Source organism: Saccopteryx leptura, chromosome 7, assembly GCF_036850995.1.
Source record: "Saccopteryx leptura isolate mSacLep1 chromosome 7, mSacLep1_pri_phased_curated, whole genome shotgun sequence".
Taxonomy (NCBI): domain Eukaryota; kingdom Metazoa; phylum Chordata; class Mammalia; order Chiroptera; family Emballonuridae; genus Saccopteryx; species Saccopteryx leptura.
The window spans coordinates 108031307-108050806 of NC_089509.1; the positions used below are offsets into that span (position 1 = coordinate 108031307).

Genomic DNA, 19500 nt, shown 5'->3' on the forward strand with positions numbered 1-19500 from the left:
CTGCCTTTCCACCAACACTGCCAACCAGTGAGACAGATAAGCTTGCAGAACAAAATGTGTTACTAACCAGGACGCATGTGATTTTGGGTAATGTCCCATAAAATGACTAAAAGGAAGAGAGCTGCCCACACAGGAAGCACCTTGAGTAATGGGACTGTCTCTCTCTCCTTCCCCTAGATCTACAAATACTCCCTAACCAATTATTCTAAGAGAACTTACCAAGGATAAGAACAGCGGGTTAAAATCCAAGTTGTTAACTCCTTGGAAGAGCCACTGTGTCTCAGTGGTCTCCTCCCTCATGACCCAGGGAACACAGCCTCTGAGTTTTCCACTGTCTCAGAATAAGATGGAAATAATGACCAAGATGACCAGCCAAGAGAGCAGGAAACAGGACAGCATACTAGCTGTTCTTGATATAAATATAAAACACAGTTTAATACATCTCTGCACAGAAAGTAAAATATATTCTGTAGTATTAATCAACGTTACATATGTTGCATAACAAGTTTTTCTAAGCCCTATCAAAAGGTTTTTAGAAAACTCAAAAAATTAACCAGTAGACATGTGATCAAGATTTCTTCTACCTGATCACTAAAAACAAACAAGCAAACAAACTAGCAATCAGTACTTGTCTATATTATGGGGTGCATTGTACTATTTACAGGATAGTCTATTTCCATCACTGGATTATAAACTTCCCGTAGGTAAGAATCTTTGTGTACAGAACATGATAACCATAAAGTCTGGAAAGGAGGAACGTCACTACTTTTTTTAATTGCTTGCACCTCCTAGATCAGGTCTGCAATGGTATGCTGAAGATGCGAGGTTGTTCAGCGAGACTCAGACTCACCAGCGATCATGGGCGACACAAAGCAGACGTGCGCGTGGCATGGTGGGAATCCTGCAGCCACTTCTGGTGTCCCCCACAAGATGCACACACAGCACACTGACCCCCACATTGTTTAAGGGCAGTGCCCTAAACAAATCGTGTGACATCAGGTCACACAGCATGTAGTGCAATGCAGTATCAGGAAACCATTAATGGTGTATATCCACTAAGTTTCCAGACTCTAGGGCCACCCTGTAGGTGCTCAATAAACGCTTCTGAAGGTAAATGCTAAGTCCTTAACACCCTCTTGCTCTCAAGTCTTCTCTGGAATCTATTCCTTTGCCACCTGCGTCACAGGCCATCGAGGCCATCTGGGAAAGATGGATAGCACCCACAATGGCAGAGAATGGAACTGCTTCCTGGAAGTCATCTGACAACAGCTATAAAAAGCCATAAGAATGCACATATCCTTGGCCCAAAAGGCCTGTTTTCAGAAATTTGTCTGCAATAAATAATTGAATGATCACACAATGACAAGGTCAAGAATGTTTACAGAAGCATTGTTTACAATAAGAGAAAAAGGTCAGAAAGACAATTAGAGTGTCTGTCTAAAGAGCCGAAGGGCCTTGGGAAGTCATCTCATTTGACTATTTCAAGTGATGGAAGAAAAAACGGAGACCCAGGGAAATTAAGGCACTCATCTAAACAAGGGCTCAACAAAAATTTTAAAATAGAATAGACAAGGCCTCACAACTAGTTAGTGGCCCAAACAAGTCAGAACTCAGGTCTCCTGAAAAGAACACTGTGTTGACGTGAACTGAGTGGAAAATAAAAGCAGAGAACAGAGATACATTTTCCGAGAAAAACGTCAGGCACGCAGCTGTGTCCCTGGTGTAGTCACCCTTCAGTGCTTCTGCAACAGAGACGCTGCGGGGCCCCCACAGTGTGGTCGTTCCCTGGACATGCTGGGGGCTGTCTCCAGGTCCCCTCAGTGTACTTCTGAGGCTGAAAACCAGCCCACGTGCTCAGTCTGTGTGCCCTGCTTGTCCCCGTGGAGACTCACCCGAGCAGAGGACGCAGCGCCCAGGGGCACGCAGCCCTGCCTGCACCTGGGCGGGCCTTGGCCACGGGCAGGGTGGGAAACGGGGACGCCCGGGTCTCGGGGGCACCTCCCCGTCAGCCTGGCCCGCTCCCCCTTACCTCCTCTCGGCTCACGTCCATGTTCCACACGGCGATCCCACCGTCCGAGGAACAGGAGACGAGCTGCCGCGTGAGCTGCAGGTAGCACAGCGCCTGCACCCGGTCACTGCGGACAACACACACGGCACTTGTCTCAACGTGGGAAACAGCTGTCCTCACATGGGCTCCCCCCGCTCCCCGGGGTAGAGTCAGCCATTGGCCTTTCGTCACTGACCACTGGGCATGGGAATATGGACTCTAGTGTAAACCATCTGGAAGCCTATAACTTCAGTGTACAAAACAACAAGTGCTACTCTCAAGTCAATCGTTAACAACTGCAGGCCCGAGATGAGATGACGACTGTGGTTTTCTGGACCAATCACCATGATTTCCTTGGCAGGTGCACAAGACTGACCTAGTCGTTCAGAACAAAGAACAACGGGGGTGTAACTGCCTTACTCGACACAACCGTAAGAACAAGCGATCACACACACGGGGATTGCTGGTACACATGTGCTCACATGTGCATACACACAGACACGCACACTCATGTATGCACACATACAATGCTCATATGTACACGCCACTCACACGTGCACACATTCCCACATGAATACACATGAACACACACGCAGACACACATGTGCAGACACTCTGGATGCGCTGGGAAACAATCTGCTGGCCCGTGGCCTCGTATGGAGAAGCCTTCCTTGGCTACTTTTCGGCTTGATCCTGGTTCTGCTAACCAGCGACAGCCTAACCAACAGGGAGGAAAGGGCTCCGTTTCCTTTTGAGACCAGCCCGCAGGAGCCCGAGTGTCACAGTGTCACAGCTCAGGAACTACAATTGCGTCAAACCACACGTTCCTTCTGAAAGAAGTACCTTTCAGAATTTAGGAAAACGAGTTAGGCATCCACTTGGAGCATGGCTGAGTTTCAGATTACACACAACCTTCCTGGTCCAAGTCCTCACCTGAAGTTCCTAGCCCGAAGTGGCCACTTCAACTAGGTGACTCACTGGGAGGGAGACGTGGAAAGTGCTCCTTGGACTAACAAGGAAGAAAACCCTGTGCTCTTTTCTCCCCCCTTTTTTGCTACAGACGCTCAGGACAAACAGAAAAGTTGTTAAGTGGACTTGGAGGGCCCTATCAAATGGCCACATTCAAAATATGAATATTCCCGCCGCCTTCCCCAAACTCAGACCCCCACCCCCAAGAACGGTCACGCACTGATGGCCCTGGAGCAAGAGCGTGCGGCCTTTCCTTCCTCCGATGTCCCACATGATGATGCTGTTGTCCGAGGCTCCTGAGAAGAGCAGCCGTTGAATAGGGTCCCACCAGAGGCAGGTGACGCTCCCTGCGGGCAAGGAAGGGAGGGGGTGGGGAGAGAGAGGCCTGGTTAAATGTCACTCTATGGTCGGACACACACACTTTGACGGCTGAAGACCTAACCAGCACAGCTGAGTCTTTCAGTAAAAGTGTGTCTTCGTTGTACAAAGGGCCATTCAACACTCGATCACGAGTCACGGAGAGGACCCTGCACATCTGTTCTCCCGAGTTATAAGATTCAAATCTTCAGTTGTACATCACAGTACTCTAAGTGCAAAGATGTGCAGATACATTTGTCTTTGTCCTGTACCACAAAATTACAAAACAGCTGTATACGAAGGGTTAGTTCAGAAAAAGCTTTTGGAAAAAAAATAGCTGTTAATCTTTAATGAGAAAAGGCAGCTATGTTTACTGTAGTCATCCTAAATGAGATAAAAATCTAGATTACTGCCGGTCTCTGGGACCTTGCAGGTGGTTCTACCCCAAGCCCAACCTTACATTTCACACTCTATATTGGCTAAACCTATCGTATTATATACCCTTGGGAAAACCTTTCTACAGATTTCTCTCTCCACAGATCTTATCATTATTCCATTGATTGCAGGTTGCCTAGAAGAAAAACGATTAATAAACCTAATCAAACAGAACCAGTCATGCAAGCTAATAATATTTTTGGTGAGTACATCGAAAACAAAAGAAGCCATATTCAAAAGCCAACAACAGAACTGGTTTCTCACAGAAACTTAACAAAAGTGGGAAAAAGAAGAGTATTGTGCAAAACTGGCTTCAGGGATACATTTGTATAAATCCTGAGCTTGTTGAAGCACATGCCCCGCCCCATTCAGCTGGAGGCCTAATAGCAGCTCCGCATGACCTTTCTATAAGAACTACACAGCTCCCGATGTGCTCTGTCCTCGCAGCCCGGCCTGGAGTCAGGAGCCGCTGAGTCATGAAGAGAAAGCGGTGTCTCCAGGGGCTGTGCTTTCCTGCCCACATCTATTCTGACTAACTGCCCTTCTCCTCCTTCTCTGCTACAAGGTCCCCGTCCGCCAGACTTAATTTCACCCGAACAGATGAGTTAGACAGCGTGGAGAACACTAAACTTGTTATACTTAAGACACCATTTTCATAAAAATCCATCATTCTTTTCAACAAATCCCCAATTCCTGGATCTAAAGCAGACGGCCTCAAAGCTTCTAATTTGTTAACCAATATGGACAACTGAGTTTGAAGACCCTTTCCTGGGGCCTTGCCAACTCATGGCCCTGTAGAAATAATGGAATTCCACCTGGTCACTATTTTCCCTCAGTCCCTACCCGGGGGGTTTCCCAAGTAGAGACCGAGTCAGCCCACACGCTTCTTCTGACTGCACTGACCCAGGTAGCTCTTGTTCAGTGTCCTAGAAACTGACAATTAAAAAATAATAACAACATCCTTACAAATGTTTTACCATTTACAAGAAATTTTTTTAAAAGTCTTCTGAAAATAATTTAATGGAAAAAGGTTAACAAAGTAGGAAGTATTATCCACCTAAGCAACCTCACGGAGTTTTGACAAAACCAAACCCAACCCGATACCCCTGCCTTCACTGAGTATTCACTCTGTGAGACCTAAATCCCCTGCTTGGCCGATGACGCTGAACTGTGACGGACCACGAGGAGCTGAGAGCTAAACCGGGGCACCCGCACGAGGCAGAGACCTGGGGGTGACGCCGCAGCCCACCTTCGTGTCCTTTGAGGGTGGTGATGACGGAGCAGGTGTTCTGCTCGAGCTTCAGCAGGGTGATCTGCCCAGAATAATCGCCGACAAAAGCATACTGTGTATCAAAGTCGTATCTGTGGGGAAGCGGTCAAGGCTCTCAAACACAATCCACCGCAAAGTGATAGAGCAGAAATAAGCGCTTTACAAAAAACTAAGAGCGAACCAAAAACTGAGAGAAAGGAAATACCCAACTGGAAGTCATGCAATATATAAATAGGGAAGAAAAACAGTTTTAAGCTGGAATCATGGGAAAAATTAATATTCCATCACTCAACAAGAATTCGTTATCTGTTACTACTCTAACCTGGCAATGCAATCAAAAAAGATAAGAGCTGACAGAGCAGACAGACATGAAAATAAATATTATAATCAAATTATAATAAAATGCAGAAAATTAACATACGCAGTGATGAAAAAAAGCAAGAAGGAACTGGAGGAAAAGGGTGATTATGAAGCAAGCACCTCTGGAAATGATGTAAAAACCGACGGCCCACACAGACATGAGGCCATCTTCCTTTCGGCCGGGATTAACGTAGCCTGAAGTGCAGAGCGTGGCTGACTGAAAATCGCTGTGGACAGTGCAGTCGACCAAAAGGCAGTTCACTGGGGCAATAGTAAATTTAAATTTAAAAACTATATTAACTCCTCACTTTCTCAGTGACGTTATGGCCATAGAAATTTGTGGCAAATCGTAGCTGACACACACTAGGGTTACGACCATTTCAAGGTCAGAAGGAGCACGTGGGCCGTGGTTCCGTGCCGGGCTGTGGTTCAGGGCCACTTTCTGCCAATGCATATGCACAGCCTCACTCAGGACAGAAAAACTAATCGAGTCCATAACATATCTGAGTATTTTTCCTTGTTTGATTCAAAGTGTATGGTACTATTTTAAATGTTTATTTTAAATATCTCACGCTGTACATTCATTTATAGCAGAGATTTTTTATGAAGGCTTTCAGTGAAAAAAAAGCATTTTACTATGTCAGATGTCCAACTCTGAAAGAGCTGCGACACCTTGACCTCGGCGTCACTGAGACGCGTGCTGCCACAGTCAGCCTTAAGCCAGGGCGCACTCTACAAAGGTCCCGTTTAGTAGTAGAAAAATGTGAAAGCAGCAATTTCTTAACACGCGGGCGATGCTGAGGCACCTCTGAGAATATCACAAGAATTATGAACCCTCTCCATACATACAAAAACCTCTGAAACTTGTAGCCTGTTGATGAATTCCAGGGTCACAAGCCTTATATTTACATTCGATTGCAGGGTCTGCAAATAACCAATTATTAGAAGAGCAATTCCTTTTTTCTCCCCTTTCTTTATATAAAATGTCTTTTCTTTTGGATTGAAATGTAAAAGAATGAGGGGAGGAGTTTGCATTAAATAAGGATTAGGTCTCCCAAGATTCTGTATTAAACACATATAGCACTTCCCAGCAGGGAACAGCAAGTCATTTAATAATTATTTGTAATAAAACAATTTTATACCAAGAAAGGTAGATACAGTAATTCTTAGATTTTATGTGATATATCAGGAATCATTCAGTCTTTGGACTGAATTAACATTTTTATTACTTTTAAATTTTTTAGTTTTTTATTTTAGTTTTTTTTTTCTTTTGGACTTTTTTTTTTTCTTTCTTTTCTTTTTTTGTGTATTTTTCTTTGTCTTTTTCTTTTTCATTTCTTTTTTATTCTATTCTCTTGGGGTTTTGTCAATCAGCAATTTATCATCAGATTGAAAAGGAATCGTGGGAACACGGAGGCCCGCGAGGGCAGAGGTGGAACCCCCAAGGATACTGCAAGCACGCGGCCCAGGACGCGAAGACGTGCCTCCCGAGCGTGTCCCCGGTCCGTGTGCTCGTCCAGCTGACGCACTTGTCATGACCGGTGCTGACCACCCACTCCGTGGCCACGCTGAAGATAATTGCGGACACTCGGTTCTGATGAGCTGCAGGAAGAGAAAGGGAAAGCGACCCCTCAGGGAGAAAGTTGACCTTTGGGCTCCAGTTTCCTGGGGTGAGAACTGAGGCTGACCTCTCTGTGGCTGGCCTGGGGGTGCATGAACAGTCCCATCATGGGGACACCTGACTGAGCAGGTGTCAGGAAACCTCTCCCACGCCCCTGCCCCTCCCTCTCACGGGCTTCCCCAGCCCCGCCCTCTGTCTCCCCCAGGGCAGACACTCAGAAGCTACAAATCATTAAAAAGCAGTGCTCAAAGAGATGCCAGTAATAGATTAGAGAACCGATTTTTACTTTGCTCTAAAAAATGAGCAAAGTACCATTAACTACCAATGAGTTCCGTATGGAAAGCAACCATTTTTTTTCTAAAAGAGCATTATTTTTCTTATGGTCCATAACTTTAGTGTTTTGGCCTTTTAGAAAACACTGGCATTGTAAACAAGAGCAACTATAAATTTCTAAAATTAAAAAGTAGTGTCATTGCCCTGGCCGGGTGGCTCAGGTGGTCAGAGTGTCATCCTGACACACCAAGGTTGTGGGTTTAATCCCAGTCAGGGCAAATACAATGAGCCACCGATGAATGCATAAATAAGTGGAACAACAATCGATGTCTCTCTCCCCTCCTTCCTCCCTCTCTAAAATTAATAAATTAAAAAATTTTTTTAAATATATATGACTCTAAAGGTTTTGTAAACTCCTTACCCATGATTCATTACATTATATGTATATTAATAGTAAAGACATATTTTTAAAAAAAGTAGTGTAAGCAAGTCGTGTGTAACCTTTTATTATTTATAAAGACAAAGTACTGGTATTGTGCAGTTCTATATTGAAAAATAATAGCTAAGAGGGATGACAATGTTCTGTCTATGAGCTCAGTATGTAGCCCTACGAGACCAGTCTGCTTCGCCTGGTACACGCCTCGCCAGCAGCAGGGTTTAGTAAGTGACCAGTCTGATGAATGACGTCAGAGGCTGCACAGAGAAACCTCTAACCTTGTGCTCGGCTGTCCAGCTCCTGCAGAAGAACTGAAGAGCTCTTATAAATTAATTAGAAAACACCACAATCCCTGGGAATATGGCCAAGAGCATGATATTTCATAAAAGATGACAAAGAGTTAACATTAAATAGAGCTTAAATAATTTGTAACTTGAGAACTATTTTGACTATCAAACTGGCAAAAATCACTTATAAAGACCAATGTTGAAAAGATTTAAAGATCAGGCATTCTCAATCACCACTCACAGGTTTGCAAAATTTGCACAATTGTTGGGAAGAGGTTTGTAAAATAAATCTAGAGCATTAAAAAATGTTTTTTGGCTCAGTGGTAGAGCATCGGCCTGGCGTGCAGAGGTCCCGGGTTCGATTCCCGGCCAGGGCACACAGGAGAAGCGCCCATCTGCTTCTCCACCCCTCCCCCTCTCCTTCCTCTCTGTCTCTCTCTTCCCCTCCCGCAGCTGAGGCTCCATTGGAGCAAAGATGGCCCAGGCGCTGGGGATGGCTCCTTGGCCACTGCCCCAGGCGCTAGAGTGGCTCTGGTTGCAACAGGGTGACGCCCCGGAGGGGCAGAGCGTCGCCCCCTGGTGGGAGTGCCGGGTAGATCCCGGTCGGGCGCATGCGGGAGTCTGTCTGACTGTCTCTCCCCGTTTCCAGCTTCAGAAAAATGCAAAGGAAAAAAAAAATTAAAAAAAAATGTTTTAACGTTTGACCCAGTTATTCCACATTTATGAAGTTGTCTCAAATAGAAGTAATTAGAGTCAGAGTAACAATCAAGAACACACACACATATATATACATATATATGAAATACACAGACTCACAGATATATACACACATACATACAGATGCACTATCATATATGTTAGTGAGTAGATCATAACAAAAAATGGAAGCAGTGCTCACGTTCAAAAATAAAAGAATGGTTAAATTAAATCTGATACAGGCACCCAAATGGAATAGCACACAAAATTTTGCATGTTAATGAGCAGGGAAAGAATGGTAAATGACACCGAAGAGCTAACAGCCTCTCATAGAATTGGGGTAACAAAACTCGAGTGTTCATGTGAAAACCTAATTCTAATCATAAACGACGATGTCCGAGTTTTTGTGTGTGTAGACCTATGTGTATTACGTATGCAAGTGAGTGTGTGTGTTATTACAATTACCTGGGTAGGTCTTGATAAAGTTCATTTTATTAAAATCTTCAGAAACATGAAACTCCTAAAAGGAAACACATGCAATAACAAAACAGTCACGGTATTAAAAACAACAGAGCTGAACTTTCCAAACAAAGTGAAATCCAAAAATAGCTATCACCAGTCCTGGGGCTCCAGGTGAGCTATGTACCAGTACTGTAGAACGGAATTGCTTCTTTCATCAGACCTGTCCTCAGGCCACCCTCTCCTTTGGGGACCAGACTGAAGAAGAAAGTACGGCTGACTGGTACAGCCCGGCTGGCCGGTTCTTCCCGAGCGGGAGCTCTGAATTCCCTCTCCCTCTAACTGCAAAGGAGGCACCGTGGACATTTCCCTCTCTCGGCCATGCCAATAATTCCTCAGGATGATACATATTCAAAGCAGAATTGTGAAGACCCATTCCTAACAGAGTTCTCAGCTACAGTGAAAATAAAACAGGGTATTTCAGCAATGGAAGAAGGAAAATAATACCCATTTGATATACAAACACACAAAAAAAAGGAAATTAAGAGGTTGTACCTGTTTTTCTTTTTTTTTTTAACTCTTATATTTTCAAACTTTTGTAGACTCTGTAATAGTTTTAACTAGGAAAAAAATTTAAAATATATACTTCTTAAAGAAAAAATTAGCTTTGACATAAAACCAAAAAAGATACAACTCTAAAAACTTAAAAACCCTAATAAAAATTCTATTGACCAATGCTAAATTGATAAGTTCTCAAGGCTCTAGGTAACACGAACTTTATAAATTGTTGACTTCTCTGACTGAAAAATAAAAATACCCACAAAGGAAAACTAATCCCTTGTTCTTCATCTTCGGTTTTTGCAGACTACAAAAATGCATTAGCATTTTAGATACTAACTGGTATTAGGTAGGAAAATGATAGATCAATAGCTAACTAATGAGAAATTGGATTGACACTGCCCCTGTTCCAGTGAGGAGCTGTGAGAGTTCCTATAGGCTGTCCTGTAACTTACACCCTTGAACCCGGAGCCTCTAGAAGGGTCCCTAGAAAACCAGGTGCAGAACCATCATGGCCACTGGAGAAGCTACGGGAACCTGGCAGTTCGTGGGGCCTTGTAATGTCTGTATATGCACGTCTCCTCGGTATTCTCATCCAGTCTTCAGAAGGAGAAGAGCGAGAGGGTTGGCATTGACCACGGCATGATGCATTTACAGCAGCCCCGAGCTCATGGGCACTGAGCTCAGCACCCCCAACCCTGCAGCCCCCAAGCCCTGGCCACCAGCCACCTGCCGGCTACTGCGGGGACTGTGTGGGTCGAGAACCTGCATTTGTGCTGGCTCTTTCCTTCCTGGCCCAGAAAGACACACACAACAAACAAACTGAAGAAAGAGGAACTCTATAACAAGGAAGAGATTAAATAAATTTAGTTGTCAAAAAACTTTCCACGCCTGACCTGTGGTGGTGCAGTGGATAAAGCATCGACCTGGAAATGCTGAGGTCGCCGGTTCGAAACCTTGGGCTTGCCTAGTCAAGGCACATATGGGAGTTGATGCTTCCTGCTCCTCCCCCCTGACTCTCTCTTCTCTCTCTCTCTCTCTCTCTCTCTCTCTCCTCTCTAAAATGAATAAATAAAATTTAAAAAAAACTTTCCACAATGAAAAACCCAGGACAATAAATGATTTCACTGGTAACATCTTCCTAGCTGCAAGTCCGAGCCTTTTACTACTCAACAATGAAATGAAAATCAAAAGTGGGCAAAAGGACTTGAAGAATATTTATTTGAAGAACATGGACAAATGACCGACAAGTACAAGAGATGCTCCACACCATTGACGATCAGGCAAATGCACATGAAAAGCATAGTAAGAGAGACTGGTGGTTGCCAGGAGGTGGGAAAGGGGCGGGGCCTGACTGCTAATGAGCCTGGGGTGTCTTCGGGGGAGGGGGGGTGATGAAAAGGCTCTGGAATTAGTGTTAATGGTTGCATAATCTTGTGGATATACCGCAAAACCACAGAATTACACAATTTAAAATGGTGAATTTTATGGTAAATGAATTATGTCTCAATTAAGAAAAAATATATAGGTATATATACACATACACACACAATCTGACCCACAAAAATACCAATGTACAATAAATTGAGAATGTCAATATCGGGCCCTTCACCAAAGATACCTTGAGAAGCACTGACTTAAAGAGTTGTACCAGTGGGGCCCTGGCCGGTTGGCTCAGTGGTAGAGCATCAGCCTAGGTTCGATTCCCGGCCAGGGCACACAGGAGAAGCGCACATCTGCTTCTCCACCCCTCCCCCTCTCCTTCCTCTCTATCTCTATCTTCCCCTCCCGCAGCCAAGGCTCCATTGGAGCAAAGATGGCCCGGGCACTGCGGATGGCTCCTTGGCCTCTGCCCCAGGCGCTAGAGTGGCTCTGGTAGCAACAGAGCGACGCCCCAGAGGGGCAGAGCATCGCCCCTGGTGGGCGTGCCGGGTGGATCCCGGTCGGGCGCATGTGGGAGTGAGTCTGACTGTCTCTCCCCGTTTCCAGCTTCAGAAAAAATACAAAAAAAAAAGTATATATATATATATATATATATATATATATATATATATATATATATATATATATATATAAAAGAGTTGTACCAGTGGTTGGTTTAATGACTAGACCCCAACTCGGTTCATTCGTGTGCACATGCACACACTCGCTCTCCACCACCAATGAGCCCTGGCCTCTTTCGTGGATCAGGGGTGGGAGCCACGGTCTCTTACTCTCTGCATGGAGACTGTGCTTTGTGGGCTGGCCTGTACACCCCGCCACCCATCATGACAGTCCCATGGAACTGGCTTACAGTCAAACACTCATTACAATCAACCCCTTTTTAGGTCTAACACCTATATTGAAGTCAACATGTTTATGCTAATCAGGCCTTCACTGTTAACTTTCTGTCATAATGAATACATTCTGGAAGGTACCTACCATGACGGCTCCGTTGTCCTGGCCCACAAATATCCGCCTGCTGTCGTGATGGTAAGTCATAGCAGAGCAAGGAGCTGTCGGAAGGACAAAGACCACATTACCAGCAAAGCTGAGCACTGCGTTCCTGTTCAAAATCCATCACTCAAGAGAGCTACACGGCCCAGGTTTAAAAAAAAAGAGGGCAAAGTGGTTCCGTAAAATACAGTGACGTAAACTGAAAATGTCATTCAAGTTCTTTCTGTTGTTTTAGTTTAAAATTCTCATATAAAATTATCTCTAACACTTTGGGTGAAGCGATCCAGCACCAAGTTTCACCTGACTGACACTCCCGCCTGTTTCTGGAAAGGTCTGAGGACCGACCAGTGCTGCCCGGGGGTGACCTGTGCCCCGAGGACCGACCAGTGCTGCCCGGGGGTGACCTGTGCCCCGAGGACCGACCAGTGCTGCCCGGGGGTGACCTGTGCCCCGAGGACTGACCAGTGCTGCCCGGGGGTGACCTGTGCCCCGAGGACCGACCAGTGCTGCCCGTGGGTGACCTGTGCCCCGAGGACCGACCAGTGCTGCCTGTGGGTGACCTGTGCCCCGAGGACCGACCAGTGCTGCCCGTGGGTGACCTGTGCCCCGAGGACCGACCAGTGCTGCCCGTGGGTGACCTGTGCCCCGAGGACCGACCAGTGCTGCCCGTGGGTGACCTGTGCCCCGAGGACCGACCAGTGCTGCCCGTGGGTGACCTGTGCCCCGAGGACTGACCAGTGCTGCCTGTGGGTGACCTGTGCCCCGAGGACTGACCAGTGCTGCCTGTGGGTGACCTGTGCCCCGAGGACCGACCAGTGCTGCCTGTGGGTGACCTGTGCCCCGAGGACTGACCAGTGCTGCCTGTGGGTGACCTGTGCCCCGAGGACTGACCAGTGCTGCCCGTGGGTGACCTGTGCCCCGAGGACCGACCAGTGCTGCCTGTGGGTGACCTGTGCCCCGAGGACCGACCAGTGCTGCCCGTGGGTGACCTGTGCCCCGAGGACTGACCAGTGCTGCCTGTGGGTGACCTGTGCCCCGAGGACCGACCAGTGCTGCCTGTGGGTGACCTGTGCCCCGAGGACTGACCAGTGCTGCCCGGGGGTGACCTGTGCCCCGAGGACCGACCAGTGCTGCCTGTGGGTGACCTGTGCCCCGAGGACCGACCAGTGCTGCCCGGGGGTGACCTGTGCCCCGAGGACTGACCAGTGCTGCCTGTGGGTGACCTGTGCCCCGAGGACCGACCAGTGCTGCCCGGGGGTGACCTGTGCCCCGAGGACCGACCAGTGCTGCCCGGGGGTGACCTGTGCCCCGAGGACCGACCAGTGCTGCCCGGGGGTGACCTGTGCCCCGAGCTCAGCAGGGCGTGCCGCCCCGCCCCTCTTCGCCATCACAGGTGAGAGTGGCTGGGATCCGTGGAAAGAGGGGCGCCAGCACCGCAGCCCCCATTCCAAGGCACATGTGAGCAAGCGGAGAGCCACTTTGGAATTACATTTCCCCCCCAATGGCCAAAAAATGTTTCCTTGTTCAATGACACACAGCCCCCATTGGTACTAAGGGAAGCTGTGAGGTGCAGACACTTTTCCTTGTCCACAGCATTAGCACGTGACTGGGTAGCACCTGCTCCTTCTCAGGAACAGACCCCCCCCACCCCCAGTTCTAGCTACCCTTCCAGCAAGCTCAGACCAGAGACCGAGCCTCCGCGTCATCTCCTCTGCCACACACAGAACTAACGTGGTTCAGAAAATGGAACATTTGGAAAAAGAAATGTTTGCATTCATTTCAGCCTAAAGAATTTTAATTGACCACAAAAGAACTACAACAAGGCAACGCATGCCAGGAAAAATAACAACTACCAACCTTGAGTTTACTTTGAAATAAAATTTCTTATGAAAAAGTCAAGAAAAAAAGATCTATACACAAAGTTACCATTTGAAAATTATTACATTTAATGTCGAGTTCTCTCTCTACAATGAGCTGATAGTCTCCACCAAAGGAAGGAAGTGAAGTATAATGCTGGGCTGTACTCAAAGGCAAGAACACAGCTTCCTGCATAATCAGACTATATAGTAAGAGACTGTTTGAGTTACAAAGACATATCTAGTTGAAAGGCAGCTATTGCACTTATCCATAAACAAAACAATTAGAAGTGACCAGAACCTTATACATCCTTATTCACCATATTGCTGTTGAAACTGCAACAAGGCCCTGGCCAGTGGACTCAGTGGTAGAGCGTCAGCCCGTCATGTGGATGCTGCAAGTTCAATTCCTGGTCAGGGCACACAGGAGAAGCAACCATCTGCTTCTCCACCCCACCCCCATCCCCTTCTGTCTCTCCCTCCCATAACCATGGCTTGATTGGTTCAAGCACATCAGCCACAGACACTGAAGATGGCTCCATGGAGCCTCTACCTCAGGTGCTAAAAATAATTTGGTTGTGAGCATGACCCCAAATGGGCAGAGCATCAGCCCCAGATGGGGGTCACAGGGTGGATCCTGGTCAGGACACATGTGGGAGTCTTTATCTCCCTCCTCTCACTTGGAAAGAAGAAGGAGGAGGAGGAGGAGGAGGAGGGGGAGGAGGAGGAGGAGGAGGAGGAGAAAAAACTGCAACAAACAATCATGTTTAGTTAATAATCATGCATAAAATTATCATTGCATAAAATTATCACCAAATCAAACCATGCTTTGACAATGTCAAAGATTCACTGTCATCATTTTTCTTACTTTTCCGTTGGTTCTAAATCTTAATGTTTTAAACGTCTTTTCAATTCTTTTTATGCCCAACCCTCTAACAAATGGTACATAAATATGGAAGATCCCTCTTCTGTGTAAAAGTTAATGGCCATGTGCTGAGTTATTTTATGAGGCTGTAGAATTCTTACAGTTTAAACAAAACACTTCCCTAGTTTGTTTATTTTGTATATAAAGATGTGCTGGCGTCTTTCTTTCCTAGAGGAAAAAAAGTGAGATTAGAAACATAATTAGCTTCTAGTGAGATTAGAAACGTAATTATTTTAAAAGTTTGGGGATTGACATAGTTTTATAAGCAGACAAAATACAAATCTGCTGCCTTTAAAAAGTCATCACTGCTGCCCCGACTCATATATTTTCATCTCGGTTTTGTAAATAAACTTTTTTATTGTTTTTCTGCAACACATCCTGGCTCCGCCCCCTTTTTGTATTGTTTATGACCGCTTTCACGCTACAAGGGCAGAAAGTTGAACAGTTGCCACAGAGATGAGATTGTTCGGCCCACGGAGTCTAAATATTTACTGTCTGGCCCTTTCAGAAAAAGGGTGGGGAGCACAGCTCTGGAGGCAGACAGGCGTGGACTGGCAGCCCAACTCCAGCAATCCACTAAACCCCTCTGGCCCCAGTTTCCTCACTCCCTAACAGAAAATATCATCTACCTTCTCTAGTTGTGATGATTTCATAAAGTGGTATTATTATTTTGTAAAGGCATAGGCACACAGGAGATACAGAAACTAGGAGTTACCAGTTTCCTTCAGCTAAAGCAGATTCTGAAAGTTATTCCTGTTACGGGGGGGTAACATTCTAAGACATAATCGGACCACGTACAGCAATATGCTAAGGTGTGGCCCACTGATCGTTGCCAGGTCATAGGAGAAGGTCTAAATTGGTGGGTGACCACTAAAACTGCATAATGTACAGACAGTTTTTAGAGCCAACATAGGCATTTTCTTCTCATATTTTGAATTTATTTTTTTAAATAAAGGTCATCCTAAAACAGATAAGCAATTTATCTCATCACTCACTCATTCTGTGTTCTCGCAATGTTCCTGCAGTTTCATCGGCAGATATATCTCCAGATCAAGGCAACAAAGAAGCTTCTAGACACCACCAGCCAAGTATATGTAGGTATAAACACGCGGGTGTCAGCCACCGCCAGCAGAAACGCTGGGCCCGACCTTTCCCGTTGTTACTCACTGGTATTTCCAGCCCCAGCGTTCTGAGAGCTACTTCCAGAGGGCACCACTGAGCCACGTTAGCAAGGGATGGCCAGAGCCAGGTGCCCAAGACCTAAGAGCCAGAGAAGAGTAACCACGTCTCCTGCCAGATTTTGGTTTCCTGGGAGAGAGGTGAATTATCACACTGTGTAGTAAACACTTGGGGAAAACGCAAGTCAAAGAGGGGGCTGAACTAAATGTAGAACAAAATCCATCTCGGTCTCTCTCTCTCTCTCTATTTTAATGAGCATGAACTCCAAGGCTGAGGACTCAAGGAGATTAACCTACAGCCAAAACATGAACTAAGGGGGTGGGGGCGAGGAAAGAGGGAGAATGATGGCAGCAGCCTCAACAACACTGTCCACAGACAGGACAGGGCTCCCCCGCCCGGGCACGGGCTCCTCGGGGTTTGGACCCAGCTATCAGATCTATCTCTGGGCCGCTGGAAGGAGTTATCAGTCTAAAAGAAGCCCTCTTCGGTTGGGTGAAGGGTGGGCTCAGAAGCCCAAGATGTCCCACCCACCTTTGTCCCCCTGCACTCCAAAAAGAATCCCAAAGTAAACTGATCAGACAGGCTCCATGAGCACCTTTATTAACACATCGGTCAGCCTGTACTTCAGAGGAGGGGCCCAGGGTAGTGCAGGGAACCGGAGCTACTGCTGCTGGGCACACTAAATTACAATGCGCTCTTCTTCTAATGTGCTCCTCATTCTGAAGTTCAAGGCCGCTTGTAATCGTTATCTTCATACTGGGAGTCTAAAACGTCTGCTTCGTTTTCAGTGAATGATTATCAAGACAGAAGCTGAGGAGCCTGCCCACGCTGCAGGTGGGAGACAGAGCACACGAGCATCCTGACACACGACTCGTGTTGTGCGGAACTGGTCACGGGTCTGAGGAGTGCGCGTACACGGGGGCACGTGTGCAAAGGAGACAGCCTGGCCCGGGAAGGAGGAGCCTGGGGGACCTGCTGAGTGCAGGCAGCCCTGAGCCCGTAACAGACTCCACTGCCTCTGGAACAATTCCTTTTTAATTTTTCATTTACTGATTTTAGCAGAGAGAAAAGGGGAGAGAGAGAGAGAGAGAGAGAGGCAGAACACTGATCTGTTCCTGTATGTGCCCTGACCAAGAATTGAACCGGCAGCCTCTGGGCTTCGGGACAACACTCTAACCCAGGGGTCCCCAAACTTTTTACACAGGGGGCCAGTTCACTGTCCCTCAGACGGCTGGAGGGCCAGACTATAAAAAAATCTATGAATAAATCCCTATGCACACTGCACATATTTTAAAGTAAAAAAACAAAACAGGAACTAATACAATATTTAAAATAAAGAACAAGTAAATTTAAATCAACAAACTGACCAGTATTTCAGTGGGAACTATGCTCCTCTCACTGACCACCAATAAAAGAGGTGCCCCTTCGGGAAGTGCGGTGGGGGCGGATAAATGGCCTCAGGGGGCCGCATGTGGCCCGCGGGCCGTAGTTTGGGGATCCCTGCTCTAATCAATGGAGCTACCCGGCCAGGACTCTCAAACAATTCTTAAGAAAGTTGTCACCAGTGTCTGGGACACAAGGGGTCCTCTTTGGAGAATTCTATAATGGTCTTCAGAAATAAAATCATTCAACCTAACCAGTGGTGGCACAGTAGGTGAGCGTCAGCCTGGAGCACTGAAGTTTCATGTTCGAAACCTGAGGTTGCCAGCTCGACCCCAGGGTCGCCAGCTTGAGCCTGGATTCACCAGCTTGATCCCAGAATCTCTGGCTTGAGCGCAAGGTTGCCGGCTCCATCCCAAAGTCTCCAGGTTGACCCCAGTCAAGCAAAGTATGAGAGGCAACCAGTGGGATGCACAACGAGGTGGAACAATGAGTTGATGTTGATGCTTCCCTTTTTCTCTTTCTCCCTCTCTTCCTACCTTTCTTTCTCTCTCGAAAAAAAAAAAAAAAAAAAAAAAAAAGGAAAAAAGAAAAAGAAAAGTTAAACCTTTAAGTATGCCCCAGGGTCCTTTCTCTTTCCCCAGCAGGTCCTCTAAATACTGGAACCTTTACCTGAGGAAGATCCCACATTAAGGACCCAAACCACAAGGAAATGAGCAGTTCTGGGCGCCCTCTATGTGGCCATCTGGGACCCAGCCGTCCTCCACAGGACTGTCCTCTGCAGAAAGGACGAGCCCTGGGGGAGGGGACGGCATGCAGCCCAGAGCTGCAGGAAGGGCTAGGATGTAAATGCAATCCTGTCGCTGCAGCTCAGGGCCTTCTTAGAAACCTCGGTGCCACGACTGAGCTTCTGGACTTATTTTTAGAACACACTGAGCTCCTGAGAAGATTCTCTCTTTAGAATGTGATGCTCCTGGGATGAAATCCCTCAGTAGAAGAGACTGAAAAGGTTGGGCACGCGGCTGGGTCTGAGGGCGGGGGCAAGGCCAGAGCCCTGTGTCAGCGTGTCAGCTATTACCAAGGGCAAAGTCACTACGAGTATACGTTAGCAGAATTAACAAAACCCGGGGCGTGCCCTTCTCCTCTTCTTTGTTTTGTTTTCCAGGTTGGCTCACGTTGGCTTCAGTTAAACCAGTAGACCCAACTTCCTCTGCAAAAGACAAGTTTTCCTGAAATTAGGCCAGCCTGCCGGAGGTATGGGGCAATGAAGAAGCTCGTTCTGACCTCTAGCAGCACTGCACTTTCCTTTTTTTTTTTTTTTAATATTATCTGTTGCTGTTATTTATTTATTTTCATTTACAGAGACAGAGAGAGAGTCAGAGAGAGGGACAGACAGACAGGAACGGAGAGAGAGGAGAAGCATCAATCATCAGTTTTTTTCGTTGTGACACCTTAGTTGTTCATTGATTGCTTTCTCATATGTGCCTTGACCGTGGGCCTTCTTCAACAGACCGAGGAACCCCTTGCTGAAGCCAGAGACCTTGGGTCCAAGCTGGTGAGCCTTGCTCAAGCCAGATGAGCCCACGCTCAAGCTGGCGACCTCAGGGTCTTGAACCTGGGTCCTTCCACATGCCAGTCCGACGCTCTATCCACTGTGCCACCACCTGGTCAGGCTAGCAGCACTTTCTAACCAGACATTTTGACATTCAAATCACCAAAGACATCAGAGAGGTCCTTTTCATACGGAACAGAAGCGCTGCGCTGCTTACCGGCCATCGTGTGGTAAATGCTGGGCCAGTACTGGCCGCTGTCTCTTTTCAGCCACACACGGATGGTTCTGTGGAGCAAAGAAAAAAAACAGTCATTTTATCTTTTCTTAATATGCCGGTAAAACTTACTTATTTTCGATACTATGGCCCAACCGACCTTATAAAATTAATCAACTGGACAAGCACG

The 19500-nt window shown here is 46.7% G+C and overlaps 1 protein-coding gene across 2 annotated transcripts in view; it reads right to left on the reverse strand.

Annotated features, from left to right (window-relative positions):
- WDFY1 (WD repeat and FYVE domain containing 1) overlaps positions 1 to 19500 on the reverse strand; it is a 45070-nt gene that overhangs the window by 10509 nt on the left and 15061 nt on the right. Inside the window, exons 2-9 of one of the 2 annotated variants that reach the window (XM_066344938.1) lie at positions 19314 to 19381; positions 16153 to 16245; positions 12190 to 12263; positions 9217 to 9271; positions 6890 to 7040; positions 5058 to 5170; positions 3237 to 3363; positions 2030 to 2135 (exon numbers count right to left, since the gene is read on the reverse strand). In XM_066344938.1, coding sequence (XP_066201035.1) covers positions 2030 to 2135; positions 3237 to 3363; positions 5058 to 5170; positions 6890 to 7040; positions 9217 to 9271; positions 12190 to 12249 — 612 coding nt within the window. In that variant the 5' untranslated portion in view covers positions 12250 to 12263; positions 16153 to 16245; positions 19314 to 19381. The remainder of the gene's footprint in view (positions 1 to 2029; positions 2136 to 3236; positions 3364 to 5057; positions 5171 to 6889; positions 7041 to 9216; positions 9272 to 12189; positions 12264 to 16152; positions 16246 to 19313; positions 19382 to 19500) is intronic. The other variant, XM_066344937.1, reaches the window with a different exon arrangement.